Source organism: Condylura cristata, unplaced genomic scaffold, assembly GCF_000260355.1.
Source record: "Condylura cristata isolate star-nosed mole 26May11 unplaced genomic scaffold, ConCri1.0 scaffold00056, whole genome shotgun sequence".
NCBI lineage: Eukaryota > Metazoa > Chordata > Mammalia > Eulipotyphla > Talpidae > Condylura > Condylura cristata.
In genome coordinates this window covers 981685-992623 of record NW_004567157.1, presented here as the reverse complement: position 1 = coordinate 992623, position 10939 = coordinate 981685, and the positions used below count along the sequence as shown (strand labels likewise).

General features: G+C 40.8%; 1 protein-coding gene across 4 annotated transcripts in view; it reads left to right on the top strand.

Annotated features, from left to right (window-relative positions):
* The window catches only part of ARHGEF9 (Cdc42 guanine nucleotide exchange factor (GEF) 9), a 294997-nt gene that overhangs the window by 40777 nt on the left and 243281 nt on the right, over positions 1-10939 (top strand). The window contains exon 1 of one of the 4 annotated variants that reach the window (XM_012734451.1): positions 6058-6854. The exons of 1 other annotated variant lie outside the window; for it this stretch is intronic. Coding sequence is in view for 2 of the 3 variants with exons in the window: in XM_012734449.1 (XP_012589903.1) it covers positions 6853-6861 (9 nt within the window). In the remaining variant the exon portion in view is untranslated. Of the gene's footprint in view, positions 1-6057; positions 6866-10939 lie in introns of those variants that run through there. 2 more of the 4 variants (XM_012734449.1, XM_004695176.2) reach the window with 2 other exon arrangements.

Below are 10939 nucleotides of genomic sequence, written 5' to 3'. Positions count from 1 at the left end.
CTGTACCATATATGACCCCCCCACCCTCCTCTTAGCCCATCCTATATAGTATAGAAGGATTCCTCTATAGAGAGGACTCCTACATAGAGATGTTAAATGATAACTACCATTATTATTTCCATTTTAAATGTGAAATTCTATTAACAGTGCCTGGCACAGAGTAGTCATTTTGTGCCATTATTATTATCTAATGAGTAGCCTTTAGGTCCTAATAAATATAGTGGGGCTCATAGTAATTTCAGTTTGAGTTTGGGAATATTTATATTTCTTACAGTCTCACAGAGTGATTAGCTTCTCAGCAACGGCCTTCATATAAGCGATGATAAATCAGGCTCAGAAGGATGGGAGAACTTTTTATTACCAAATGAGACTGTCCCAAACATGAATGCACTCTCTTAATTAAGTAGAACCTCTTCATTGTTGTGAGTCTTGAAGCTGAGACTGAATTACTATTTGTTAGAGGTGTGGCAGATGGAACTGAAGGCTAGAATTGTGTACTGGTTACAAGAGATTCTCTATTTCCTTGATACTTGTCAGCAGAGGCATGGCTGGCTCTGAGGTGGTGGTGCTACTGCTTTAAATGTCAGGGTCACATCTATTTTTTTTATTATTATGAGAAGATTGAGTGGTTACTTCATTCAAAAGGATAACCTCACATGTCATTTTCCACAGTCTGAAATCTCTGAAAATTACTTTTGAGGTTCAGGAGTCAAAGGTTTTGAATCAAAGTTTTTAATTCCTGTTCTATCACCAGTCAGCTGTGTAATCTACCACAGATTGCTTCCATTCCCTGGGCCTCTGTTTCCTACCCTGAAACATAGGGATTTAGACTAAATTTTCTCTGAAGCCTCATCAGGTCTTGGCATATGTAACTGAAATATAATATTCCCTGAGTGGTATTAAGTGGAGGTATTAGATGTTCATGCATTCAACAGATATTTATGAAGCATCTTCTTAGTATCAGGCATTGTGCTGGTCACGGGGGAGAAAACAAGATTGGCATGGTTTCTGTTCCCTTAGCTCCACCATTAGTATACAATACAAACAAGAAAATAAACTTTGCAACGTACTTTAATAAGTATTCCAAAGGGGTAAACGCAGGAATCTATGGGAGAAGAATATGACCCAGAATATTTTTGTCGTGAGAACATCAGGGAAATTCTTCTGAAGGTGACACCTGAGCTGAGCTTTCAGGTGGGAATTGGGGAAGTATAGCAACAGTCACAAAGGTCCTGAGGGAAGAGAATTATGTGGGTTATGATAACCACAGTATTTTTTTCCCCTTATGTCTGGAGAGTAAATAATTAGAGGGAATTAGTGAGGGATAAAGTTAGAAAGTCCAAGAGACACCAGATTTGCATGTATTATATGCCAGTTAAATGCCATTGTCTTAAATGTATTGGGGGAGTCATGGAAGGTCTTTGATCAGAGGAGTTATGTAAGTCATGGTCAGGTTCAGGAATTAAACTACTACAGTTATTTTTGGCAGGAAGAATTTTAATGTAGAAAATCAGGTGCTTCTAAAAACGGTGGAAGGGCCAGAGGCACAAGATTTTGGGTGAGCCTTCATAAATGACTCCCAAAGCACCAGGGAAATGTTTTCTCTGCCACAAACTGGAAGGTAAGAAATCAAGGATGTTGGGAACACAACACTTTATTTACAATATGGGAATCAGGAATCTGCCACTGCCTCAACTATTCAGTAGTGTCAAAGTGCCTGCAACAAAAACAAAAACAAACAAAAACAAAAACCCTGCTTTTTGCTTTCACAAGTGCACAAACCCAGTGACTAGACACTGGTGCCTATTGTAAGGTAACATGACTGCAGAAAACCCTAAAACCATCACTATTCTTGCCAACACAAGCAACAGAAATATGGGTATGCGTTTCTTCCTTCAAAATACGGTTTTATAGCCCAAAGGGTGGTTTTATTATGAAAAGGGAGAGAAGAGTAAAGGACACTTGCATAGACACAAGTGGGCAAAAGAGCTGCCCCTGTAAAGGATGGGTTTTAAAAGAGGCTTGCATAGTCACAGGTGGGGAAGAGGGCTGCTGCTACTTCTCTGCCAAGGAAGATGGTTGGCAACTAGGACCACATGCATAAACACAAGAGGACAGGAGGGCTGCTGCCCCAAATAAAGTAATGTGCATATGATTCACAGTAATAAATCACATCTAGAACACTGGCTGCAAAGCAGTGTGAGAGGTATTGTAGGTCTCTGTTTTTTGGAGTTTCAACAATATAGGAAGGCAGACTAGAAGGAGGGTGGTGTGGATACTGAGTAACCAATCCATAGTATCTACTACAGGATTAATAAGAACAGAACCATTTTTGGAAGAATTTGGCTGGGAGAGTAGAGGCTGAATTATGGAGATAGAGTAGCACAAAAGACCAAGTAATAAATGGTACTAGATCAAAGATGATGAGCTGCTGATTAAAGTGCTGGCAACAGGGTGCATGAGAGAGACATTGAGAAGGAAGAGAATCACCAGGAACTGAAGACTGGTTGACTTGCAGCAAGATGAAGGGAGGCAGGATTTAGGAATAACTCTGGTTTTTCCCAGTTCTGTATGTGGCATTCCTAAAAGACATGGAATTCAGGTAACTAGGAAGCTGGAAGGGGTAAGAGATGACTTCAGTCATGAGACAAACAGGTCTCTGGAGTTAAGAGAGCCATCTGGGGATTGCAGATATTTGTAAGACCCATGCAGGCATGGACCTATGTCTTTTGTTCCACATAGGTGTCTAGTAACTTTGTTTAAAGGAAGCCCATCAGTGTGTAATGTTGGTGGTTAGTTCAAATGTGGAGAATGGATGAGTGTTACATTCTACAACTGGGGAAAACATGGAATGAAATGAAAAGGGGAATAAGATTGTAAGAACCCTTAAAAAGCATGGTTTTAATGACTGGATGAAAAAGAACCCTGGCAGGTCATAACCCAGTTCTTGTATCCACAAATAAATAAAAATATATCTTTTTTAAAAAGCAAAGTACAATTTTAACTACCTCCACTATTTATCAACCCTTCAATTTACAGATGCCTGGCTTTCACCAACATCATCCCATAAGAAACTGGGTTTCTTAGGAATATAAATAAATGGCCAACAGCGTCTGTGTCTGTTTTCATTAATTTAGTATAAAATTTTCAAATTTTATACATTTAGCACTTAATATTTCAAAGACTGTCTTCAATGTAGCACATTACAATACTTCAGTTTTATTACTGAATAATATTGCATTATATATATATATGTATATACCACATATACATACATACATACACACACACATACACACACACACACACACACACACACATATACCATTCTTGTTGATCCAGCCACCATTTGATAGACATTTGAATTCTTTTCATCTTTAAGTATTATGAATAATGTTATGAAAGTTCATATACAACTTGTTGTATGGACATATTTCATTATGTTAGCTGTATATCTAGGAGTGGAATTGCTCTTTGTTTTATGTTGAGGAACTGCCAGACTGTTTTACCAAAATGTGCTGTCACATTTTAAATTTCCACCAGCAGTGTTAAAAACCATTCCAAATTTTCCATATCTTCCTTACATGTGCATTATCTCGTTTTCTATTATACCCATTCTAGTAGGTATAAATTAGGTATCTAATTACAGTTAATGCTGTAGTAAATATCCTGAGTTTGCATATCCTACATTTGATACATTTTCCTGATGACTAATACTTTGAGCATCTTTTTATGTGTTCATAAAATGTTAATTGGTTTTTTGCTAATTTTTGTTAGGTTCTTTTTCTTTTTATAATTAAATTCTAGGTGTTCATATATATTCTAGATATAGGTCCCTTAATCAAATATATAATTAGTATTTTTTTCAGTTTTGTAGCTTTTCTTTTCATATACTTGTTAGTTCCTTTGAAGCACAAAAGTTATCATTTATGTATTTATTTTTGTGTGTAGAGCTGTGTAGAGCTGGGGTGTAGGCCAAGGTGCAAGGGGTGTGAGGATTCACCAGAGACAGGGCAGAGAGCAGAAAAGGATGATATATGGAAATGCACTGCTAAGGGAAGCTGTGGGCAAGACAGGAAAGGTCTGCTGCACCATGTGGGTCAGCTCTCTGTAGAGGTGATTGTACTGAAACTTAACACCTAGGCCACCAGGGACAACCTAGAAATGATACAAGTTTTTAATGTTGATGCAATGTAACTCCTTTATTTTGTTTCTTGTGCTTTTCATAGTATATTTAAGAAAACATTGCCAAATCCTAGTTCACAAATATTTACCCCTATTCCACCTGTTTTGTTAAACTTAGCTACAATATCAATATCACTGCTAGTTAATGAATCAGTTTGTTCAAATTCCTAGTTGTCTCAAATTGTACCTAAGTAAATCTTTTTCTCCCAGTTTATTTGCTGAAAAACTGGTTGTTGGTCCTGTATATATTAGTTTGTATCCATGTATAGAAGTTTAATATTTTTATGCCTTCTGTGCGTTCTATGTATTTATGGTCTGATTCAGGGTTTTGTGTTGTTTTGATATGAATAACTCATAGGTGGTATGAGTAAAAAACTTAAATTGGGTGCTTCTTTGGATTTTCTTCTACTTTAGAGATCCAGAGGTCATTCTATAAACTTCATTTATTCAGAATTTCCAATCATCTAGTTAAGATGGGTGATTCCTAGCCTCAAAGAGTTCTAGAGACATGAAACTAATTCCCATTCATTTTGAGTCCATAATGTGCTAGGAGTTCCAGGACTTTTTTATGTCCCTGGGTAATCCAGTTTATTCCCAATCTCCAGCAATAGCTATCTGTTCAACTGCACAGTCCTAAAATATAGGAGTAAGAAGGAACCTTAGAGATTTTCTGTATAAGGGAATTCTTGACTTTTGAGGGTCCAGGAACCTGCTGAAAGTATATGTAATTTTCTAAAGTGAGGTTTCAGGAGTTTCATTGAATTCTCAGGTGGTTCTAAATCCTCAAGAGATATAAGAGAACTGGAAGTCTAGGATGGAGTGTCATACAGCAGGCTTGAAGTAGGGCTGGTGGTAAATCTGAAAACTTCTGTTCCCTATCCAGGGCTTTTTCCCTAGTTTCATTCACAGTCACAAACAGAGCAGGGCAGTGATTACCAACCAACCAGATCATATTTTTTGTAGTGGCTTTGCTATCGCAATTCTGGCTTTCTTCATAATATCTAGTATGCTGGATGAATGCAAGCTGTCATAGTCTCAAGAAACAGTGATTAGGAAAGGAAATCTGATCATCCAGTGCAGGGTTATTACAGGAAGCCAAATTGATTTGATTTGACTTTGAATAATTCCTAGTGTGTCCTATGGTTTTGTCCACAACATTGGTTTGTTGAATTTGTATAGCTAATTCTGAGTTGCCTGTAATTACTTAGGCAGTACTCAAAGGTACCTTTGCTTCTTCTTTGACCCAGTATCCAAAGTGGCTGCCAAGGCATACCTCCTCTCCATCTACCTATCCCTTTCTGTCCATTCTGTCCTGCTCTTCCCCATTCTCTGCCCTTCCTTTCCTCACCCTTCTCTTAAAATATTCTGTCTCTCATCCCTTTTTCCACCTCTCCTTCACTTTCCCCATTTTCCAGTGGTCTTCCTCTTAGTTCCCTCCTATCTCCTTCTGTAAGCAGACTTCCCCTCCTCCACTTTACCCTCCTCTTACCCACACCTTCCCCTCCTCTATCCTTTAAATCCCTTCAAACCACTTGCAACAAGCTCCCCACCCCCAAAGCAGAACTGAGGGCCAGAGGCTCCCAGTCCGGATGGAACCAGCTTGCTAGTGGGCTGAAATGGGTTGCAAGCCAGTTCAAATCCCGCCCCGTTTCCCCTCACCCTCTGCCTGCCCTGCTTCCCCTCACCCTCCGCCCCGCTTCCCCTCACCCTCCTTCCCGGTCCCCCTCACGCCAGTAAATGAAACGCTCTGGCACCTGCTATTGGCCAGTAGGCCTGTCAGCAGCTCGGGCTGTGCTTCACGCAGGCGCCTGCAGTCTCTTGGTGAATAAAAACGCAGCCTACGGGCTGGGGGTGGGGAGAGGAGAGGGAGAGATAAAGCCAGGCAGGGCTGGAAGGAGTGACTGGCAACCGGATCCCTGCGCTGAGAGCAAGAGAGATTAGGAAAGCAAGCAAACTAGGAGTAGTGGAGGCCAAGACTGACCGGTAGCCAGACAGGTGGAAGAACAGACGGACGCTCTGACAGACTGACTGAGCAGGCTCCAGAGAACCTTCACTCAGGTTCCTCCCGCCTTTCCCTTTGAAAGACAGGATTTTGCCTTTTGCTTGGTGCCCGAGAGAGAATGCAGGACTCTGCTGACTTCAGTGCAAGCTTAGATTTCTTAGCTAGAGAAGAAAGATCAGCCCAATTCTGAGAAGGGGGGAAGCAAGCTCCCTTGTCCCCATTCCCCCTGCCCCCTCAGACCAAACTCGGGCGCCAAACCCAGCCCTTCCCTAACCACCCCACTTCCTCCTCTCTTTTCTAGCATGGTGGCTTTATGGACAGTCTGACAGAACAGAGACTGACATCTCCCAATCTGCCGGCCCCCCACCTGGAACACTACAGTGTTCTGCATTGCACCATGACCCTGGATGTGCAAACTGTAGTCGTATTTGCCGTGATTGTAGTCCTCCTGCTTGTCAATGTCATACTCATGTTTTTCCTGGGAACGCGCTGAATGGAGTCCAGCCACCTGAGCTCTTGAGAACTCTTGTTTTGATTTCATCCCAGGAATCACCGAGAAAAAAATCTCAAGATAGACAGAGACAGGGAAAGAGAGGGAGAGAAAAAGCAAGCTTTCTTACTCAGGGGGGAAAACGTTTTGAGCTTCAACATGGCCTCGCTGTGATATGTATGACGTTGGTATATTATCTCTCCCTAAATCTTTTGTCATGTCTTGTCTTTTAAGTATGCTTGTGAGTGTAGGTGCTTATTGCTTGAGTAAAATTGTTGATAAAGAAATGTTTTCTATTTAAATGTGCATGTATGTGTGTGCATCCTCCATCTGTGTGACGTACACAGAAGAAGCTCTGCATTCTTAAATACTGGCTTTGCTGTTTGTGGTATATTAGCTCATTTTTTAAAAAAAACTATCTTTAAACTATGTCAGGAAAGTCTAGTGAAAATTTCTGTTGCCATAAGTATTGAATTTGGAATTGTTTGGGGGTGAAGGGGCTTGCCTGAAGAGCATGATAGATCTTTGGCATTTTAGGGCAGACAGTCTTGCACTGAATGCTTAGAAGGAAAAATCAATAAAAAAAGATTGGATTTAGTAAAAATGATTCTTTCTTCTCTAATGAGAGTCGAGCATTTGAGAAGTGATGTGGTGGGGTTCATTGGTCCGGCAGTTGGTGACTGTGTCCTTTGAATCTCAATTTGCTATTCAGGCTTCATAGTTTTCTGTTTGGAAAGATGCCACCTTTAAAATATTTCTCAAAGCATTAGCTGTCAGTTTATTTGGACTAATGGAATGGGACATAAACGTATCCATTGATCTTTATGAATCGATGAGAGAAGACATTGAGCAGAGCAATTTTGAATTTATTTTTCCCAAAGATTGTACCCCTGGGGAAGTGAGTTTGCAGATTTTCTTTATGTGTTCTCCAAAACAAGACAAAAGACAGCTCTTTGCCCACCTTGGGACTAATATTATTTGGCTATGCCCAGTTTAGGTTAGTCTCATTTGCCGTGATATTCTTGAACTTGCTAGTGTTTGTGACAAAGTGGTATTTTTTTTAATGTCAATGGTCTTTCAAATTCAAAGACTTCCATAACAAAATGAAAGTATGTATGTGCAAAGTTCAGAGTTTTGAGGTCCCTACCCCTCCAAAAAAGTAGTCTGGTTGGAGAGGAATGAGAACTTGGAAACAAGAGTTAGAAACAACATTCCAATTTGACATATATTTGCATGTCTGTATCAAATGGTAGTGAAGGTGGGTTGCAGTCATTAATTGCTATTGTTATTATTTTTATATTTGTTTCTTCTGAGAAAGCTCCTGGCAAAGCCAGGAGAGAAATGTGTCTCTAATGCCCCTGTGCATGATACTTGTCCTGCCCCTCCCCAGTTCTGTACCTCCCCCGCTGATTTAAGCAGGTCTTCCTCATTATGTTGCTTACCTAACTTGAAATAGTGCCATTTCTGGCTCAAGTAGCAATGAATCAGGGCTCAAACCTCCACACACATGTTCCCCCTACACCCTGTGGGTGGCTGCTTCTGTGTAATGTGCAAATCCACTGGCACAGTGTTGTCAAGTTGCATGTCCTGTTTTTCATTCTCTTTGGAAATGATTATGATGGAAGAGGGGCTGTGAACGGGGATCTTGTAATTGTCCTGATGCCAGGACCCAGAGAGTATTATTCCATGGCAGCAGATGTGGCTTTGAGCCTCGTGTCTGCTCTTACTGGCTTGGTGTGGGTGAAAAGTCGATTTTTTGTTTCTTTCAGTTGTTACCATTGTTGAAAGAATGAGCTGGGAAGTTTGTTGGCATTGTTTTTTATTAATTACTGCCTGATATTTTGTGGGGATACCAAGGGTTGAATGGGAAATTTGTTTCTTTGTAGAGAGAACCTAGTGAAGTTCCCTCCTTCCCTTAACTCCAATGGTATTTTCTAATGTAAACTTATATTTTGACTGGGCACTTTGTTTTGAGACCATGCTAGGGAGTGAGGAGCACCTTTAGACAGAGCAGCTATAGACCTGTTTTTTTTAAATGTTAAGTAGCTGTTTGTGGGTGATTTTTTTTCCTCCTAAGTGGGTTTGCTTTACCCTATAGTGCTAGCATTTGGAGTTTGTTGAACTAGGTGACTTCCAAGTTCTGTATTCTGTGACTTTAGGTGTCCATAGGCTCTTGAAACCAGAGGGGAGTGAACTGGAAAGGGAAATGGAAATATTAATTAACATTAATATTTGGAGGGGGAAAACATACATGCTTGTTGGGATCTGGAGAAACTCTTTTTTATAATGTTTGCTGGTATTTGGAAAAACTCTTATGTTTTACAAGAAACTTTTACCTAGCTATGTAAGAAAATTATTCTACAACTGTCTCTCAACCTGAGAAAAGTTCTATGAGGCTAGACTTTGAACAAGGTTTATAATAATAGTGCAGTGTCATGAAATGCCACAAACTTTCACCTCTGAGTTCCTTCAGACATTTGGCAGAAGGTCTTTGAGAATGTATGTATTTAGGGTATGGGACAATATGATTGTGGGTGTGTGTGCATGTGTGCATGCACATTCCTGAATGTGGGTGGGGTTTGGCTGTGCTGGGACTGAAGAAAAACAGCAGGGCAGGTACTGAGTTCCCCAGATCTCAATTATTTCCATATATTAGGGCCTTTTAGTGTTTGACTGGTGCTAGGATGAATTGTGTTGCCCCTAACAGTTACCCCAAACTGGGACAGGCTAAAGGGGTAATTAATGAGCCCTTCCATCAATAATTTAGCTGGCTAACAAGTGGGTAAACACGTTTCAAATTAATTTGTCATTAGACAAATACGGGAATGTTGCCATCTTAGAGCTTAGAAAGGGTGTTTGGAGAGAACCAAAGGTGGTGGCATTGTGACTTTTTACTTGTGTGAAGCCTAAGAACTTGACATTCCTTCTTTAGATTTGTGAGGGTATGCAAAAAAAATGAGAAAAGCGTGGGAGCAATGAAAAATGCCACTCAAGAGAATCTGGCCCTCTACTTTGTTCTTTTATTGCATCTTTTCATTTCCCTTCATTTCCTATCCCCTCTTCTGATACACCCCACTTCCTTTTCCAGGTTATGATCTTGCTGGCTTAGTGTGGGTGGGAAACTGATTTTTTTTTTTATTTAGTTAGTACCCTGGTATAAGCATGATCTGGAAAGTCTGCTGGTATTGATTCTAATTCATCACCCTTTGGTCCCTTTGTGGGGATCCCCTGGGTGCCTCTGTACTTTATGTGCAGAAGATGAAGATAATAAGATTCTGTCCTCTTTTCCCAGCAAAACACCTCTTTCCCTTTCTCCTAACTCCTTTGTGTAGCGGATAGTCTTTTGCTATTAGGAGGGGCAAAATATCACCTCAAGAATTTTGACTCACAGTTCCCCAAGAGGAGATTCAGGAAAATACGTTCTCCCAGTGCTCTAGCAGCCCAGGCATCTCTCAGATTCTGCTGTGCTTCAAAGCCAACAATAAATGCCTCTGGAGGCTGGGACTTGGAGCTCAGTGGGACTTGGTTAGATATTTTCAGGGAGGGCGCACAGAAAGAATATTTCCAGCAAATGCCTAGATAAACACACTCACAGAAGGCATATAGATCCTGGCCTTGTCCTAGCAATGAGGTCAACTTAGTGAATGACTCCTGTGTTCAAACCCCTCTCGAGGGGGCCCTCCCTAGTGGCACAAGGGGTTAAAGAGCAGCACTGCAAGAGAGCCATAGCCTCAGGGTCAGTTTAATCCCTGGTCCTGGAGGTGACAGACCTCTCCTGACCTGCCTGCTGCTGCCTTCAGCTGTGTATTTCCTCAGTCTGCCTGTTCTGCTTCCCACTTTGTCTCTGGTGAACCCTCTCACTGCCTGCACCTCTAGCCTGCACCCCAGCTCTGTATATATAAGTAAATAAATCTTAAAAAGACAGCAACAACAAAATTCCCTCTCATTCATTGCCTTTTCCTTAAGACTGATTGAACCATTTCACTGCCCAGCATTGATTGGTACAAGGAGGTTTACAGGTTGGGTCACTTTTCGCTGTGGCAGGGAGAAGGTAAAAGGATAGTTTGGTGAGAATAAGTTGAGTAGTTTTTTATTTTTCCTCCACTGAGACAACCTCTGTATGTTAGAATCTGCAACATCTGCTTGAACAGTATGCCCTGATTTTGTTTGTGGCTAAGGGAACCTTCTCAGTCCAGATAAAGTTTAGAATTTGGGGATTTTGTTTCTGTCTTTGGTGGCTGAGGAGTTCCCAACTGGGAAGG